This window comes from Lonchura striata, chromosome 2 (assembly GCF_050655825.1).
Source record: "Lonchura striata isolate lonStrDom1 chromosome 2, ASM5065582v1, whole genome shotgun sequence".
In the NCBI taxonomy this organism is placed as follows: Eukaryota; Metazoa; Chordata; class Aves; order Passeriformes; family Estrildidae; genus Lonchura; species Lonchura striata.
Window position 1 is genome coordinate 793,009 of NC_140704.1, and position 19,316 is coordinate 812,324.

General features: G+C 55.4%; 1 protein-coding gene across 1 annotated transcript in view; it reads right to left on the reverse strand.

The window, feature by feature from the left end:
• Positions 1-3,414: 3,414 nt before the first annotated feature.
• Positions 3,415-19,316, reverse strand: part of SMARCC1 (SWI/SNF related BAF chromatin remodeling complex subunit C1) — a 65,756-nt gene continuing 49,854 nt past the window's right edge. The window contains exons 25-28 of the mRNA XM_077790035.2: positions 18,247-18,381; positions 13,592-13,850; positions 7,313-7,477; positions 3,415-5,070 (exon numbers count right to left, since the gene is read on the reverse strand). Coding sequence (XP_077646161.2) covers positions 4,988-5,070; positions 7,313-7,477; positions 13,592-13,850; positions 18,247-18,381 — 642 coding nt within the window. The 3' untranslated portion in view covers positions 3,415-4,987. The remainder of the gene's footprint in view (positions 5,071-7,312; positions 7,478-13,591; positions 13,851-18,246; positions 18,382-19,316) is intronic.

Below are 19,316 nucleotides of genomic sequence, written 5' to 3' on the forward strand. Positions count from 1 at the left end.
ATCTCACATCCCAGCTCTGTCTCTCATCAGAAATCCCTTACCCCCCACCCCACCCAGACCGATGCAGGATGCCGGGGTTGGGGGTCCCAGGGGTTTGGGGGTCCCAGGGGTTTGGGGGGTCCCAGCCTGGCAGCAAGAGGCTGAGGGAAGGAGGGTGGGATCCAGGAATGGGGAAAGTGCTGGGATGGAGGGAGTGGGATCTGGGAATGGGATCTGGGAATGGGGACGGTGCTGGGATGGAGGGAGTGGGATCTGGGAATGGGATCTGGGAATGGGGACGGTGCTGGGATGGAGGGGATGGGATCTGGGAATGGGATCTGGGAATGGGGACAGTGCTGGGATGGAGGGGATGGGATCTGGGAATGGGATCTGGGAATGGGGACGGTGCTGGGATGGAGGGGATGGATCTGGGAATGGGATCTGGGAATGGGGACGGTGCTGGGATGGAGGCTGAGCAGGGCAGCAGCCCCTGGAAGCTTCCAGCACCCACAGGAACTCCTGGCGGTGGGAAGTCGGTGGGACTGGCAGAGACCCCTGGGACCCCTGTTCAGGCCTGGAGCCACCCAGGGTCCCATCTTGGACATGTCCATGGCCAGAGTTCTCACCAGCCCTTGGGACAGGCCAGGCTGATATCCTGGAGCCCTGCACCCCAGGATGGAGCTGTGCACCCCAGGATGGAGCCCTGCACCCCAGGGATGGAGCCCTGCACCCCAGGATGGAGCTGTGCACCCCAGGATGGAGTCCTGCACCCCAGGGATGGAGCTCTGCACCCCAGGATGGAGTCCTGCACCCCAGGGATGGAGCCCTGCACCCCAGGATGGAGCCCTGCACCCCTTGATGGAGCTGTGCACCCCAGGGATGGACCTGGCATGGCCTTTGGCACATCCTTGGCACAGCCCTGGCAGGGACCTGGCACGGCCCTTGGACGAAGCAGAGTGAGGGGACAGTGCACACTCAGACACCTCAAACTCTCCCTGAGCCCCAAGGTGCATTTTGGGCCTGAAATCAGCCAGAAAAGGCCAAAAATGCAGCTTTTCAGGCAGCCGGGGTGGGGTTGGTATCTGAGTTGGCATCAGGGGCAGGACACGGAGGTTTTGGGATGGGCAAAGGCTGTGCCAGCTCCAGCAGTGCTGAGGAACATCCCCGGATCTCCCTTCTCCAGCAGGATCCATTCCTGGGATGAAGATGCAAACCCCTCCCAGGCAGCAGGGACAGGGAATTCTGAGCTCACCCTGAGCAGGAATGAATTCCCTTTGTCCCAAGGACATCTCGGATTGAAATGATCCCGAGTGCTTTTGGAGCACCTCGGAGCCCTGTCCTAACCCCCCTTCCAGCTGCTGCACCACACAGGAAAGAGAACAGCCCAAAATTCATCCCTGATCCCACTCCCAGCCCCGGCCCCACCCCATGCCCAGCCCGGCTGTGGGGATCCCAACACTCCAGATGGTTTGGAGGGACCCCAAATCCCACCCAGTGCCACCCTGCCATGGCAGGGACACCTCCCACTGCCCCAGGGCGCTCCCAGCCCTGCCCAGCCTGGCCCTGGGCACTGCCAGGGATAATCCAGGGGCAGCCCCAGCTGCTCTGGGAATTCCATCCCAGCCAGGAGTTCCCAATTCCCAATATCCCACCCATCCCTGCCCTCTGGCACTGGGAGCCATTCCCTGTGTCCTGTCCCTCCATCCTTGTCCCCAGTCCCTCTCCAGCTCTCCTGGAGCCCCTCCAGGCCCTGCCAGGGTCTCTGAGCTCTGCCTGGAGCTTCTCCTCTCCAGGGGAACATTCCCAGCTCTCCCAGCCCTGGAGCAGCTCTGGCACAGGGGGGGTCTCTGGCCACTCCTTCACCCACCAGCATTCCCAAAACTGGGATCCCCAAACCCAGCCACTCTTCTCTCCCTCCCTCCAGCTCTGCCCGGCCCAGCCTCGGCAGCTGCTGCGACCACAAAGATTCAAAGTCTGTAAAATGAAAACTTCCAAACCTGGCATTTATAATTTACCACTTCCTGCGGATCCCTCCGGAAAATGATCCTCAGGACGAGGAGAAATGACCAGTGCTGGGACAAGCCTTGCTGGAATGCAAAGATCCAAGAGCTCCTTCCCTTTTCTTCCCGTCCTGCAGCTCCACGGAGCCCATAGAGGATGTTCAGCAGGAGATCCAGCCCATCCAAGGAGGAATTCCCAGTTGGGATTGTGGCTTTCGTGGCACGTCCTGAACCCAGGGACACAGCTCTACCCCTGGGCTTTTCCTTCCTAGGGAATTAAGGACTGTGGGCATTACAGGATGCCCAGGAAGAGGTGCCACTCCTGAGGCAGAGGCGGCAGGAATGGCTGGAATAAAATCCAGCCTGGATTCTGGTTTCAGCTCAAGGAACACCACAAACCCTGCTGGCAGCCTGTGGAGCCTGGCAGGATCGGAGGGGAGAGCGGGACAGGCAGCAGGAGGGAACCTGGCACAGCAGCTGGGTGGGAGAGCAGAGGGACAAAGCCTCCCCCAGCCCACCCTGGCACGTCAGAGCTGCCCTCCAGGTGATCCAAGCGGGCAGCAGGCCCCCAACAGCAGGGATGCTGTGAGAATGTGGGAATCCAGAGCTTCCCTCTGGCTGTGGGAGTCCAGGAACCCCCCTGGACAGAGCCCCAGAGACACTGGCTGTGATCTCTGTCCATGGAAGAGTTTTCAATCTTACAGGATGAATTACCAGCTCTGAGGGTTTGATATCAGTAATAATTAAGTGTGGCACGGGTGCAAAAGTCAAATTTAGGATTCTAGATGAGGGGTCCAAAGGGGACAAGATGGAGGAAATTGGGTGTGCCTTGTCCTTTTTCTCCTTCTTCATGCCCTCCATGTCTCACTGTGGTGTTGGCATTTTTCTGTTGGTTCGGGCTGGGGACACACTGTCCAACGTAGGTGACAGATATTGGCACGTTCTTGTAAATCCAACCCAGGGAGTTTCTGGTATTTAATGTTTGTAACATCCCACTGAGGGCAGAGCCCCACACGCTGCCCTGCAGGACAGAGCTGGGCAGGGCAGCAGAACATGTGAGAGATAAACAGAATAAACAACCTGGAAACCAGCACAGACCAATTCTGGCTTCTGCTTTAACATCAGGGCTAAAAACCAGAGCCTTTCTACAATCTCAGAATCATCAATACCTCAAATTCCAACATGAGACTGCAGCTGTGCCCTGCTGCAGCCACCCCTGAGCCCTGAGCCCCTGACAGGACCTGTCCCCCCAGCACACCCCCACTGTGGGAAGGGTTTGTGCTTCCCCTGTGGCTTCTGTGCCTCCCCCAAGCTCAGGTGCTGTTTTTGCTCCTCTGGAGTTCACATTCAGCCCCAAAACAGCCCCGGATCACAGAGACGATTCCCAGCTCTTCCCGCACACAAAGGCAAAGGAGACTTCACAAACTCCACAGGCTTTGTACAAAAACCGCTTTTTTTTGCTTTTATTTCACAAAATTGGGTGGCTGCTGCAGGAATCAAACCGGCCCTATACAGAGATCAGGTGAAAAAGTGGGCACATGGATTTTTTATACAGAAACAAAACAGAGTCCAGGATCCAGGTCCTCGGCAGGACCAGCACTAGGACAGTAAAAAATAGTCTCCACCTGGATCCTGGGAATTGCTCACGCTAAAAACAACCTGAGGTTACTCTAAACTGGACTAAGGGCTGCACCAGAAATCCCATGCTCACCCCAAAGACCCTGCAGGGGAAGGAAGCCTTGGGAAGGGGAATGGGAAGGCCCCGGCCGCTCTCTGCGCGGCACCGTGGAGTCCTGCTGGAAGACCTGGCAAATCCTTAATTTTTAAACGGTGGAAGCGGTTCTGGAGGTTTCAGAGTTTTTGAGAGCCTCTCTCCAGCCCAACCTCAACTCCCAGCTGGCCAAAAGCCACCCCTGAAATCAAGGAGCAGCGTCCGCCCCCTCGGCAGGGAAACCCTGAACGCTCCTGGGCCAGGACGAGGGCAGAGACCCCGAAGCACGGGCAGAAAAGGACTTTTTGCAGGACTTTTGCCCAAGGTTTGGCAGCCTGGAGGTGTGCAGCAGCAGCTCTGGAGTGCTCCCAGATCTGCCTGCTGCAGCTGGTCCCCTCCCCACCCCTCCAGGGTGACAGGGGCTGTCCCAGCCGCGTTCGCTGCCGCCCCGGCCGTCCAGAGGTAGTTCTGGCATTCCCATCCCAGCCATCCCAACCCAATCCCAAATTCTAGCACTTCTTCGCTACCTACTTTTTTTTTTTTTGTTTGTTTTGCTTGTTTTCTTCATTTTAAAAAGTACAAAGTATATGCTCCAAAAAAAGGGACTAAAAACGGGGGGGTTATTCCTCAGTTGGCTACTGCACCAAACTACTCAGGGAAGGTCCAACTACCACCTCCAAAGGCAAAGGAAAGGTAAAACCTGGAGCGAGCAAACTCCTACCATTGAGTGGTTTTATTCCGATTGATTGGCTCCTGGTTTCATTCCCATGGATCAATATTTCCTGTAATAAGTTAGAGGCAGCTCTGGCCGCAGCCACCAGGAACCCTGCGGGCACGGCTGCCGGCCCGCCCGTGCTGCAGCACGCTCTGCTTCTCCTGCTCTGCTCCAGCTCTGGTTTGGCCTCTCCTCTGGGTGCTTTGCTGTGCCCAGAGTCCCCAAACACCCCGGAGAGGGCACGTCCTAAAGCTCAGCTCTGCCCTGACACCCGGCTTCTTTCACCCTCCGGGAGAAGCCCAAGCTCAAAGCACCAAGAGGGAGGAAACCAGCGTGGAGCTCCGCAGGGCAAGCAGGCCAAGGGGTAAAGGACTTCAAGGACTTCCCAGCAGCAAGATGGGGGCACTCCTGGCACCCCCAAGGCGGCTGTGCCAAGGGGACGGGGAGCGCCAACGCGTGCCAAGCACGCAGCCGCGGCCGGAGGCGAGGGGACACCTCCCCGGGGGACAGGAGGGAACTGAGGAATTCTCTTTTGGTCACCACTACGCTGCTGTGGAAGCTCCTTCCTCCTTCCTTGGCTGCCTAGGGAGCGGCCGAGGCCGGCGGGGCTCCGGCCGGGGGTGGGGTCACTCCTTCGGCGGGTGGTGGTGCAGCCGGGCCGGGATCTGCGGGGACACAACGGGACAGTGAGGGACGGGGGACAGGGGGGGACAGGGGGGACAGGGAGGGATGAGGGGGACAGAGTGGGACTGGGGGGACAGGGAGAGACTGGGGGGACAGTGGGACAGGGAGGGACTGGGGGGACAGGGGGGACAGGGAGGGATGAGGGGGACAGAGAGGGATGAGGGGGACAGGGAGGGACTGGGGGGACAGGGGGGACAGGGAGGGACTGGGGGGACAGGGAGGGATGAGGGGGACAGGACACAGAGAAGGGACACAACGCCCGCATGTCTCCAGACCATGGGACAGTCTGTCCCAGGGGAATTCCAGACCCAGGAATGGCACCATGGTGGCTCCTGAAGCTCTGCTGCACCTTTAGTTTGATCTTCCACCACCCAGCACCCTTTCCAGGTGAAAGAGGAAACAATTCCTGTATTTTTATGGGCTAGGTGCTGGGGATGCAGCTCAGCAGCTGGCAAATCCATGCCAAGCAACTTCCAGAGCTGGAATTGGCACCTCTCACCTCCCAGCTCTGTGCTCGAGCCCAAATTACAGCTCTTTTCCGTTTAAAAAGATGGAACAATAGGTTTGATACAAACACGGGCTGCTCCTCCCTCTGAAGGATGGATGTAGGTTAAAGCAGAGGAATGCACAGACGCAGCGAGCAGGAGGGAATAAAGGAGGGATACAAAGAGCCAGCCTCGTGCCCAGAGAGGAGATGCTAATGGAACACGACTGACTTGTTTAGCAGGGGAGGACAAAAAGGAGAAGTTAAGAGAAGGGAAGAGAGCAAACAGGAATACAACCTGACACAAGACATCCCCAGTGGAAAAGGCTGGACAAGTAAGTAAAGCTGGGGAGCAGAGGAACGGGAGCAGTGCCCAAACAGAAATAGCACAGGCGGAGTTCTCCCGCTGGGGCTGGGAACGCCCGTGAGTCACAGCTCGCAGCAGCTCCTGCTGCTGGAGCCAAAACCTAAAGGGCTTCTCCCAATTATTTTTTGGGAGAGGTCCTACAAGTGATGACAATTCCTGCTCGTCCAGTGAGAGCCACACCGAGCGTTTTGGGGGTGAGGGTTCCTGAGCAGCAGCTGGGCCAGGCTGCAATTAATAATGGCAAATTGATTGAGGAATTCCTGATGGAGAATTCCCCAGTCATTCCTCCCTGTGCCAGCCTGTCTTCTGGGCTTGGCCACACTCTCACACTCATTCAAGCAACTCCCACACCACGGCTCCTGATCCAGCTGCTTTTTTGGCTGCCATGAATTAACTTCATTTAGAGAGGTACAGATTTTATACTGGGAATGTTCTTTACGTGGTTTATCTTCTCCTTTTTCCTAATCAGCACTTCCTCGCTCCAATTCCAGGGTGCCAAGTTTTCAGTATGGAATTATGGAATGGATCCTGCTCTGACCTCCACTATTTAGAAATTATAGTTAATTCCTGACCCTCCACTAAAGTCAGAAGCTTTTGATCCTCACCACCAAGCCTGTGCATCGCTATAAATAAAAGAAGGGATGCTATAAATAAAATAAAGGACGATGGAATGTGCAGGGATACCCCGAGGGCTGAGGAGCACTTACAGGTTGCAGCACATCCCTGGCACTGCCCTGGGGCTGGCAGCGTGCAGGGATGCTGCTGTTGGCCTGGGAAGCAGGGCTGGGAGGGGCTGGGCAGGGATGGGCAGGGCAGGGATGGGATGGGCAGGGATGGGCTGGGATGGGCAGGGCAGGGATGGGATGGGCAGGGATGGGATGGGCAGGGATGGGATGGGCAGGGATGGGCAGGGATGGGATGGGCAGGGCAGGGATGGGATGGGCAGGGATGGGATGGGCAGGGATGGGATGGGCAGGGATGGGCAGGGATGGGATGGGCAGGGCAGGGATGGGATGGGCAGGGATGGGATGGGCAGGGATGGGATGGGCAGGGATGGGCAGGGATGGGATGGGCAGGGCTGGGCAGGGCAGGGATGGGCAGGGCAGGGATGGGCAGGGATGGGCAGGGAAGGGCAGGGCAGGGATGGGATGGGCAGGGCAGGGATGGGCAGGGCAGGGATGGGCAGGGCAGGGATGGGCAGGGCAGGGAAGGGCAGGGCAGGGATGGGCAGGGCAGGGAAGGGCAGGGCAGGGAAGGGCAGGGCAGGGATGGGCAGGGCTGGGCAGGGCAGGGCAGGGATGGGCAGGGCTGGGATGGGCAGAGCAGGGATGGGCAGGGCAGGGCTGGGCTGGGCAGGGCTGGGGGCACTTACACATCCCGTTGGGAGCCGCCAGTGGCACGCGTGGCCCCAGCAGGCTCCCGGCCATGGGCGCCAGCCCGGCCGGGGCGGCGCCACCTCCGCCGTGGATGCTGGCAGACATCATCCGGCCTGGCATGGGCTGGCCTGGCAGCATGGAGCCAGGCCCTGGCAGCTGACCTGCAGAGGGGAGAGACACGGCCGTGAGCCCTGGCACTGCCAGGAGGCACAGGCAGTGTGGGACATGGCTGTGAGCCCTGGCACTGCCAGGAAGAGACACAGCCATGAGCCCTGGCACTGCCAGGAGGCACAGGCAGAGGGGAGAGATGTGGCCGTGAGCCCTGGCACTGCCAGGAGGCACAGGCAGTGTGGGACATGGCTGTGAGCCCTGGCACTGCCAGGAGGCACAGGCAGAGCAGGACATGGCCATGAGCCCTGGCACTGCCAGGAAGAGACACGGCCGTGAGCCCTGGCACTGCCATGGGGCACAGGCAGAGCAGGGATAGACACAGCCATGAGCCCTGGCACTGCTGGGAGGCACAGGCAGTGTGGGACATGGCTGTGAGCCCTGGCACTGCCAGGAAGAGACACGGCCGTGAGCCCTGGCACTGCTGGGAGGCACAGGCAGTGTGGGACATGGCTGTGAGCCCTGGCACTGCCAGGAGGCACAGCCGGTGGGGCTGGGCTCCCGGCCCTGCCGCAGCCCCCTGGCAGAGGTGGTGCCAGGCGTGCCCCTTCCCACCCCCCAGCACAGCTCCAGCAAGGGCCAGGGGGCACCTGGAAGCCCTTCACGAGGGAGAAAGCACAGCCAAAGCCAGCGCTGGCACTGCCAGCAGAAAGGGCATCCACGGAATCCAAGTGCTGGGAAGCAAATGGAGCAACGAGGATCAGAGGAAGAGCTGCCATGAAGCCTCATGGATAAATTCAGTGGGAGAACTGAGATTGTACAGTTAAAACTGGGCTGCACAGGGATTCCTACTGTGATTTCTTGCTGTGAGGGAGGATTCCAAGGCTCTTCCTCACAAAGCAGCTCTGTGGGAAACCTCCCTGTTCCAGCTACAACACCCGGCCTTGGGCACCTCCAGCGAGGGGTCGATGCTTTCAGACCTCATCTCAGGGATGCTTTGGCACAATCCAATTCCATTTCCTTCAACACACTTCCATGGAGGGACAGAATTTTAATGAGACAGGGATGGAAGTGGCTCCTTTCCCAAACCCCAGGAAGGACCTAAGGGCCAAAGGGGCTCCAGGAGAGCTGGAGAAGGACTTGGGACAGGACCCAGGGAATGGTTTCCCACTGCCAGAGGAATGGGATATTAGGAAAATCATCCAGTTCCAACTTCCCAAAGACTCAGAGGCTTTGTAGCAGAAGGAGAAGATGTTCACAGCTACAAGGCACGTCATTCGCTGCCAAAATTAAGGTTGATCAGGGAATAAAAATATAACAACTGGAACAATACAGCTGTGTTTGAGAGGCCCAGGAAAGGTGGGAACTGAGAAATTCCCATTCATCCCTGAACACCAAGGGCCTACGAGATTCTCTCTCACTAACAAAGTGATTAATATTAAAATCCCTCCTCTGAAACACCTGCAGCTGAATCAGACTTTACTACACCCTGAGTGGCTTCACGTGAAATTCCAGCACTGGGCAAGGATTCCTTCAGGGAAAGGCTGCCAAACCCACAGGGATGTGAAGATTCAAGGATGTTTTATATGCAAATCAACCCCAGTTGAGCTAAACCCACCACTGAACAGAAACTACATCTACTTTATAAAATGTCTTTTCTTCATAAATGCAAAGTGTGCCCCATCCCTGGCAGTGCCCAAGGCCAGGCTGGACAGGACTTGGAGCAGCCTGGGACATGGGAAATGTCCTTGCCGTGGCAGGGATGGCACTGGATGATCCTTAAGGTCTCTTCCAACCCAAATCAACTCCAAATCTCCCAGCAATGTTCACTGGGAAGCTCCCTCCTCCCTGGGCTGTGGAGTGTCCCCAGCTTTTTTCCCTGTTAAACCTAGGAGGTTTACATTTTTCCCTTCCTGACATGGGCTGCAACATTTTTATCTCAAAATTAGCCTAGGGAGCTGGCAGAGGAACAAGGCCATCCCATCCCAGCTCCAAAACACCCGAGCTGAGAGTACCCAAGCACTGACCCCATCCTGAGTGGGATTAACCAAGGGGAAATCACTGCTGCCACCACAGCAGAACCAGAGCCCTGCTTCTACAGAGATGGTTTTCTTTTTTTTTTTTTCCAAGAGAAAGCGCTCCAAGACAGCGGCTCAAGCAGAAAATGTGGAAGTGTGACCTACATAGGGGGGAGAGCTTAGGAACAGCAGCTGCAGCAGGAGATCCAGCCCAGAGGTTGAACACAATGAGATTTAACTGACTGCAAACCCCTCACACGGAGGGGCTGGGCAGGTTCACCTTCCCCTGCTGCCAGTGCAGCTCCACATCCCAGGGAAACGGGGAGGAACTGCCTTCAGAGGCTCTCCAAGGTATTTATCTCCATTAAAAAGCCTCTCCCTCTATTAAATCAGCACTTGAGGAGCACTGGGCTGATAAGCAGACAGAGGGGTTTTGTTTTGATGCATGAGGCTTGGAGCTGATCCAAATCCTGCCTGCCCAGGGAAAACCTGTGGGCACAGCCAGCGCTCCGTGCTGGAGTGGCCGTGGTGGGCAGGGAGCAGCTCTGGGGCTGAGCCCAGCTGCCAGCCTGCTCTGCTGCTGGAGGAGCTGTTCCCAGCTCAGGGAATCCCTGCTGGCATCCCGAGGTGTGCTCCTTCCCACTGGGAATGGGCTTCAAGGGCTCTGGGCATCCTGCAGTGGTTTGGGTTGGAAGGGACCCTAAAGCTCATCTCATCCCAGGGACGTTCCACCTTTCCTTCCTCCCTCCCCACAGCCAAGCAGGGTGAATAATTAACCACAACAACTCATTTAGCCTCGTGTCTCGTGTCTGGGGGAAGGAGAGGCAGAATTTCCACTTCACTGGCATCCAGCATTTCTGTTCTGCCCCTGCCTCGAGCGTGGGGCCGGGCACCAGAGGCAGAAGCTCCAGGTCACCATTCCCAGCCCCTGGGGCAGCACGTGGGAAGCTCTGCTCCCCTCCCAGAGCAAAGCATCCTCCAGCAAACGTGCAGGGAGAGCTCAGCCCTGGCAGGGGAGGGCAGGGCAGCACGGCCTGCGGTCGCTCTGATTGACTCCGAGTCCAGCAATTCTGAAATACAGCAGATATTTACTCCTATCACTGCTCCAGCCCCAAACACCTCCTGCCCGGGGCAGGTTTCCAACAGCCAGAGTGCACCAGAGAGAGCCCAGTGTGGTGTCAGTGCTCCTGTGTCACCAGCCACCCTCACGGCTCCAATCCCAAATTCCACCCTGGTTACAAAGCCATGGGTCAGCTCCGACCCCTTCACCACCCCCTGGCTTGGGTTTCCTTCCATCCCACTGCTCCCTGCACCTCCCCAGCAAGCTCTGCACATCTGATGGAAAACAGGAAGCACTGACAGCTGTTAGGGAGTATTTACCTAAAGGAAGGGAGCTCAAAATCCTTTTCTGTACCCAAAAAGCCCCCTGGAATCATCATCACTCCAATAAGGAAGCAAAAAGCATCCAGCAACTTAATTTAAACCCACAAATAATTAAATGCTCAGCACCTGGAAAACCCCAAAGCCCAAAATTCCTGACAAAGTCTTTTTTTTGAGTATTTCGACCATTGACAGAAAATGAGGTAAAATCTATCAGGGAAAAGGTTATTAAAGTTGCTCATCCAGTTGTGGTGGGAAGTGCATCCTGCCCTCCTCATTCCATTTTTGCCTTAGGTCAGAAGTTATTTACCAGGTGAAATGCCACCTGAAGGAAGAGTTAATAATGATAGCTACTAATTCCCAGATATCTCCCTTTCTCCAAGGATTTCCAGAAGTTTCTCCTATTCCACACCACGGGTATCACCAGAACCAGGAGTTCTGATCACCAGCCCAGAGCCTGAAGAGAAATCAGTGAAGTGCCAAAAGTGGTACCATGGGAAGAAACTGGGAATTTGATTTCCTATCACAATGACAAGGTGCAGCTTTTCACAATGAAATTGGAATCCAACTTTGTTTTCCTATTCCAGGGCAAAGAGGAGAACAAAATAAGCTCAGGGAAAATGAATTCTATGGTCCAGCAGAGCCAGACACGGCCATGCCAAGGAGAACTGGGTGACCCTTGGCTGGAGATGATCTCCTGATGGGTCCAGCACAACCCTGCACTGGAGATGTTCTCCACCATCGTGTCCAGACTGACAGCTGAGCTAAAAACCACACTTCTGGGAAAAGCCTCACTTTTACCTTTTAGGTGAGAGCTTGACTTTACTGCTTCTGCCCCTGAGCAGGGATTTTCCCTCCTCTCTTCCCTCTCCAATGCCATCTAAATCCTCTCCTCCCTTTGCTTCCCACCATCCCTTCAGCTCTCATCCATCACTCGAGGATGGCGATGCCGCGTTCTGCTCACGGTCTGCTAAGCCCAGGGGGGCACCTTCAGCTGCTGCTGAGGTCAGAACCTGTCTGGAACCACCAGAACCTGTCTGGAACCACCAGAACCTGTCTGGAACCACCAGTGAGCCCCAAGGTCTGCAGTGAAACCTGTCCATCCCAGCTGCTCCATGGTGCTCCTGGATCACTCTCAGGGGTTTGGGGGTTTCTTCTCCCCATCCCTGGCACTGCCCAGGGCCAGGCTGGGCACAGGGGCTTGGAGCAGACTGGGACAGTGAAGGTGTCCCTGCCCACGGCAGGGGGTGGCACTGGGTGATTTGGGTGCAACCCAAACCATTCCAGGACTCCACGATCTCCTCACACTCACCAAATTTTGGGATCTCCACAAAGGCTGCAGGAGACCTGGGGGCAGATCCACTGAGGGAACTCACAGGTGTGGGGTCAGGCTGTCATTTCCTCTCCATGCTCTCAAGCCAAAGTAACTCTACTGTGCAGCCAAAGAGCTTTTTTACCACACTCCCAATCGAATTCCAGCAAAATCCAAACCAGCTCCCAATCCCAGGGATTTTTGTCCACAGTGAACCCAGGAACTCCCTGAGTCTCAAAAACAGAGGGAGCCTGAGCCTCACCAGACGAATCTTCCTGCCCAGCCACCAGAACTCTGCACCTGCTGAGGGAACCCACTTTGATTATTCTGCAGATCCACTTGGATTAGATACTTCCCATTTTCCTGGTCACCTGCAAATCCTTCTGCTCCTTCCCAAACCAAACACTTTTTGTCTCATGAGGAAAACTCAAGTTCCTGCAGCTTCTTGTTGCCATGTTCTACGTGGATTATGACACCCAAACAATTCCAGCTTCTTCAGCAGCTGCCTATGAGAAATCTTCCCAAATATTTTTGGCTAATAATTGATCAGGTTTTCTTCAAGGTCAAGCTCCTCCTTGGCTGTATCCAGTCCCACAACCAGGTTCTCACATCCAGGCTCTATTATTTGATTTTAAATTACCATTTCAACAAGCTTTAGCAAGTAAAAGCTGCCAATTCACATCATCAGCTGATCACCCCACCCTCTGGAATCAGGGGTACCCACCCTTGGAGACAGGCAGCTCTCAGCAGGACTGGAGACTTCCAGGTGTCCCCTCTGACCAACACGGTCCTGTGACCCTCCCCTGGCACCACACACACCCAGGCAGGCCACAGGAACCTCTCACAGTCAGGTCTCCTGCCAGAGAAGGTCCCTAAGGAGCTTCCTGCCTCTGCTGCTCATCCCAGTCCTTTCCCTTAATTTCTGTACGTTTGGTGTGCCATGAACTGGAGAATTTGAGGAGTGATTGTTTTTGAAGGAGCATCCACTCAGATCATCCAGTATAAAACAACTCTAAGGAAATACAAATAACCTAAAACATCTGGCAGTGCTTGGGGCAGCTTCATATTTCACTTTAGAGCTTGAGTATCCCAGGCAGGGGACTCCCAGCCCTGCTGGACAATCTGCTCTGGGGCTGATGAGCCTCCCAGGGAAAAAAGTGTTTTCCTGTGGCTGGAAGGATTTTCTCCTGCTGGTGCCCACGGCCTGCCACCCTGGCACTCCCCCACTCCTGACTTTTGGGGTTCTCACCCTCCTGCACACATCTGGAACGGGGGTGGAAGCTCCACAGTGAAGCTGCAGAAGGTGCAAAGCTCATCTTTCCAGCAAACCCTGCCAGTGGCACCACTATAAACCAGTAACCAGTAAACCAGTAACCACCCAGGGCCCCTTGGGCAGCCTCCCCTGGCAGCTCCTCCCCCTCGGGGCTCAGGGCAGGAGCTCCCAGCTCTTCTCTTACCTGGCTGAGGTGGGTGAGGAGGTGGCATCTGGTGGTGCATCATGGGGTAGGGCGGGGGCTGCTGGTGGGGCAGCAGCCCTGGGTGTGCTGGTGCCCCCAGAGGGTTGATGCCAGGCCCGCTGGGGTGCTGGTGGGGCTGCTGGGGGTTCTGGCTGTGCTGCTGCTCCATTTGCTGGCGAGCCCTTAACTCGGCGTACTTCAGCTGCTCCATGTGGAAGTTCTGCCTCTCCGTCAGCAGCTGCTGCCTCTGCTGCTCCAGCTGTGCCAGGAGGGGACAGAGGGCACAGGTGGGTTAGCAATGGCACAGGTGGGTCAGCAATGGCACAGGTGGGTCAGCAATGCTGCATTTCAGGGGTGCTGCTGCTCCAGCTGTGCCAGGAGGGGACAGAGGGCACAGGTGGGTTAGCAATGGCACAGCTGGGTCAGCAATGCTGCATTTCAGAGGTGCTGCTACTCCAGCTGTGCCAGGAGGGGACAGAGGGCACAGGTGGGTTAGCAATGGCACAGGTGGGTCAGCAATGGCACAGGTGGGTTAGCAATGGCACAGGTGGGTCAGCAATGGCACAGGTGGGTCAGCAATGCTGCATTTCAAACACGCTCCTGCCACTCAGTGGGCTGGCTTGGAAGAAGCCTCCCATCCCAACCCCAACCCAAAAGGAACTGCTGTCCTTTGGATGTTTGCAGCAGGTTCTGGGAAAGGCTCTGGATGAACTCACCTTGTTCTGTCCTAAAACCCCCCAGCAGCACAGCTCGTTACTCACTGAGCTCTGCACTGAGGACTCAGCCCTAGCACAGCTCTGGAAGAAACTGGGGGTTTTTTCTCTCCACCTTCTGCTTGCTGGATCGAGGCAGAACAGGAATCTCAGGGGATTTTCTAGGTAAGCCTGAAGCAGAATGTGTGTGCAGCTGCAGGAGGTCAGGGATCAGAGGCAGGACCCTTCTCCATCCTTTGAGTGCAGGAATTGGAAGTCACAGCAGCCAGACACAGATTTGCACTATTAAGAGCTTTATGTAAAAAACCTCATGTCATTTGGGCCAATTAACATCAAATAGGCTACTTTGATTAATTATGAAGTCATGTAGGGAGTGAAACCTGAGCAATCTGGCCTAGGGAAGGTGCCCCTGCCCCGGGATGATCCAGAAGATCCTTCCAACCCAAACCAGTCTGAGATTCCACGAAAAGGCAAAAAAAGCTGCAGAAAGCACCTCCTGCCACTGGGCATTTGTATGATGGATCAGGTGCCAGTGAAGGAAGTGATATTTGACTTATTCCAGGAATATCGACCATTCCCACATTATCACCGGACCGGGGGCTGCGTGACCGGTTTACAAATATTTCAGCAGTGTTTTAAGGTAGACTCCACAATTCAGCTGAAAAGCAGGTTGCCAAGGAGACTTTCACCTAGCAGGAGTTCTCCAAAAATCCCAAAGCTCCCTCAGTAGCCGGCGCTGGCAGGCTGGCTGCTGACAAGGCAGGGATGGGGAGGGGAAGGCAGCTCCACAGAGCCGGCATTGAGCAGCCCAGATGGGCCGAGCTCATGAATTAAACATGATCCTGGCCGGGTGGAGGCTGCTGCGGGCCCACAATGGCATCATTCACGCTGCCCTGGCTCTTTTCTGCTCTGATATGCTGAGGGAAGCACCAGATAAATCTACCCCACCGGGGAAATGGGGTGTGTGGGGAAACATTCCCGAGGTGGCAGACAGCTGGGAGAGGAATTCCTGCAAATGACCCCAAACAAAGGCTCAGGCAACACTTTTTTGTTCCTTTGAGACCCTTTTGTGGCCTTGCTTTGCTCTCTTCAGGGCACCCCATCCTGTTACAGTTTAAAAGAGTCTTTGCAAGGATGCCCAAACAGCAGCCAGTGCCTGAAAATTCACATTAGAGAACAAAAACCAGGGAAAACTTCCCTTCTACACAATCCCTATGCCCGGAATGAGGAAAGACAGTTGGGCAGAGGAAAAAAAGGACAGAAAGGCAAGTTATGAGCTGGTGAGGCACTCACAAGCTGGTGCTAAAGCTGAGCCAAGCTTAAGCTTGGGCTCTAGTGCAGACCCAAAGCCCTGGTTCTGCAGCAGGCTGTCACCACCTCAGACACAACCCCAGCTGCTCCCCCAGACTGGCATTAAAACAGCTTTTTCCAGGAGCACATTTCCAATGGAAACTCCGTCAGTGACTTGCAGCTGCTCTCCCATCTCAGTCCTTCCTGCAGCTGGAACGAGGCAGGAGTGAGGCTGAGAACCTCCAGCAAGGTCAGCTCCTGCCACCAAACCACCCCAGAGCTCCTGGGCTGGGAGGGTCTGGATGTCACCCAGGCCAGGGCAGGGTCCCTGGGGTGTGTCCAGGTGGGTTTGGGGTGTCTCCAGCCCCCCTGGGCAGCTGTCCCTCCATGGAGAGAGGCTCTTCCTCCTGCTGAGCTGGAGCTGCTGTGGTTTGCTTTGTGGCCACTGCTCCTTGTCCTGTCACTGGGCAGAGCCTGGCACCTTCTCCTGGCACAGTTTGGGAGATTTGTGTGGCTCCCCTCTGAGCCTTCCCTCCTGCAGCCTGAGCAGCCCAGCTCTGCAGTCTCTGCTCAGCAGAGATGCTCCAGAGCCCTGAGCAGCTCGGTGGGCTCTGCTGGACCCTCTCCAGCAGAGTCTGCCCACAAAAGCCCACCCAGGGAATGAGCTGGAATTCAGGCAGGTGGCTCTGGGTGCCACACCTGACAATGCCCCAATATCCAACACAACTGTGCTGCTGTCAAAGTGCTGCAATGGGAGGGGCAACTACAAGCACTTAATGCCCACTCCTACAACAAATCAGTGTGCTACAGCTTCATCTCCAGCACAGAACTTCCTTTCAGGGGAATTTCCCCATGGAAAGGGTGCTCAGGCCTTGGCAGGGGCTGCCCAAGGAGCTTTGGAGTGCCCATCCCTGGAGGTGTCCAAGGAACACCTGGAGGTAGCACTCAGAGCTCTGGGCTGGGGATTGGGCACAGCTGGGACTCCATGGTCTGGGAGGGCTTTTCCAACCTCAGGGATTCAGGAATTCCTCCCTGAACAGAACCAGCAAAGCTTCAGGTGCCATTAGAAATTCTGAGTTGGCCAAGCTCCACCAGCAGCTCCTGGTTCCCCACACTGAGCACTGGCATTGCTGACACTGCTCAGCTCAAACACAAATAAACGTGTTTTGCCTGAAATGTAACAGCCTGCAGTCTGCAGCACTGATTCCTGTCAACACTCACAACCCCTGCTCCTTCCCTGCAAGGAGAAGCCAGGGCAGCAGGAACGACAGGCACAGTGTGCAGTGGCAGCAAGGAGCTTTTGCTGCTTTAATTATTCCACTAAATATCCACAATGACAGGTGAAAAGAGCGAATTTAACCACCAGGAAGCCAAGAGGGAAAATCTGTATGCACATTTTTAAAAAGGGAAATGTCATATGCCTCAAAAGGAGGGAAAAAAACCCTCCCTGTCACTAATGGAATATATCCCCCAAAGAAAGAATCTGCAGGGAACCTTTCCAAAAGAGTTGGGTCCATTTCCTGAGCTGCCAATCACACACAGACTGAAAGAGCAGAGGATGTGGAGCAATCCAGAAATTCCTGCTGACATCCTGCTCCAAGAGACGTCCACATCTTGTCAAACTCCATCAGTGTGGTTAGGGGAACTCTGCATTGGGAAAGGTTCTCCATGGGGAGGGTGGCCAGGCTCCCAGGCTGGGCAGGGCTCAGGGAATGCCTGCATGATGCCCTTGGTCACAAGGCTCAGTTTTGGGTGCTGTGAGGGGCAGGAGCTGGGCCTGGTGCCCCTTCCAGCCCGAGACAGGGTTCCATGAATGACAAAATTCCATTCAATTCACACAGAATGGCAAATGCAGAAATCCCTGCAATTATGAATCGACACAATCCAGGTTGAATCTTCAACACACCTGTAGTAACTGTCTACTCACAACAGGGAGCAGCTGCACAATAGAAGAAATTAAAAACTGGCCATTCTGACAGAAATGAGATTTTGAGTCATCTTTCAAGCAGCCAGAGAGGAAACACTTCTCCAAAGCCTCTGGCACTACACATGACACAATTGCTCGTAATTCCTGAGTAATCCAGGCCCAGACAGCTCCTCTCCATGTCCTGAGCCCACTCCCTTCCCCTCTCCTGAAGCTGCTGCTGCCTTCCCAGCTCAGGCAAAGCCACCATCATCACCACAAAGTGAGGCTGTCACTCCTGCATTCCCCTTGCACCTCCACATCCCACTTCCAGGGCTTTCCCAGGAGCTGCCCCCAAAAACCTGAACTGTCTCCTTGGAAGCCCCTCTTCACTGGGCTCAGGGGGAAAGGCACACAGGGAAGGGAGGGCTCCACCCCTTTCACTCTTGCCAGGGAAAAGCTGTTCTTAGCTCAGACACAATCCATGTGGAAAGGCCACACAAGGCTCAACTCCATGTTCCTGCTCGGAGTAAGGATGAGGAAGCAAATCCAGGATACCCCAGTGTGCTGCTGATGGAATAGAGAAAACACTGGATGGAGGAGGACAGGGCTCAGATGCCTCTCTGGGAGGGAATTATGGATTGCAGCTGAAGGAGAAGGACACAAAGGAGAGCAGAGGAGCTGCTGGTTTTCCAGATGTTGGCCCACAGACCTTGGCAGCGAGAGATTTAATCCCAAATTCCACTTACTGCCTCTTTCTCCCGGTCCATGATGGTTTCCAGCTCCTCAAAGTGGCGAAGTTTTATCTCCAGCTTCTTCATCTGAGTCTCCACCAGAAGGGCCACCAGGGACTTGATCTTCCTCTCCTCCACAGCTGCCAAGTGCTGGGGATGAAACACAGAGGTTGTTCTGTGACACTGGGCACAGGAAGGGGCTTGGAGGGAGGGAATCCTCCAGCTTCAGCCATCCTGTTCCACTTCTGGCAGGAAACAGGGAATTAGATCATGAATTTATGCTAGGAACCAGAGGCCCTTGGAAGATTATTAAGGTTTTGATCAAATAAATAGGTGTGAAGGTTTCATACAAGGGGTGTGGAGGGTGCTCAGAGCAACCCAGCACTGGGCACAGGGGAATGCAGATGAGGGAGAAGGAAGGGTCTGATCAGTGGAGTCAGCTGAGGGGCACCCAAAAAGCTGCCAGCAGGACACACACAGGAGGCTGTGACCCGGAGTGACCCCAAACCAGGGACATGGCACTGCCACGTCTTTGCCATTAAAACAGATTTTTCTCAAGGAGAAGGCAAATTGATTTTTACAAGGATTAACTTCATGCCATTTATAGCCACACATAAATAACACCAGAGATCTGTGTATATATATTTGATACATGAGGCAGCCATGCGAGTGTTTCACACCCTCAGAGTGTGACAATGTGGTCATGATGCCTTTCCCTGTTGCTGTAAAAAACCTGCTGCTCAGCATGAGAGCAGCCTGAGCTGCACCCTGCCCGGGGCTCTGTGCTCACAGATGTGGCCCAGGACACACCCAAGGGCAGGAGGACACAGGGAAAAGCTGGAGCTCATCCAGCTGCAGCTGCAAACAGACCCCTACCCAAACTGCCTCAGAGCTGGAGGAAACAGCAGTAAAAACCTCCCTGGAACCCTCAGCAGAATCTGAATTTCTCAAAACCCATGTGACACCGTGCCATTTGACAACGTTCACCTCCCTGACCCAGTAAACGTGGGTAAATGCACTCCTGGCTCTCTAAAGTGAATTTCAAATCAGGTCTGAGAGAACCAGAGTGACCCCAAGCTCATCCA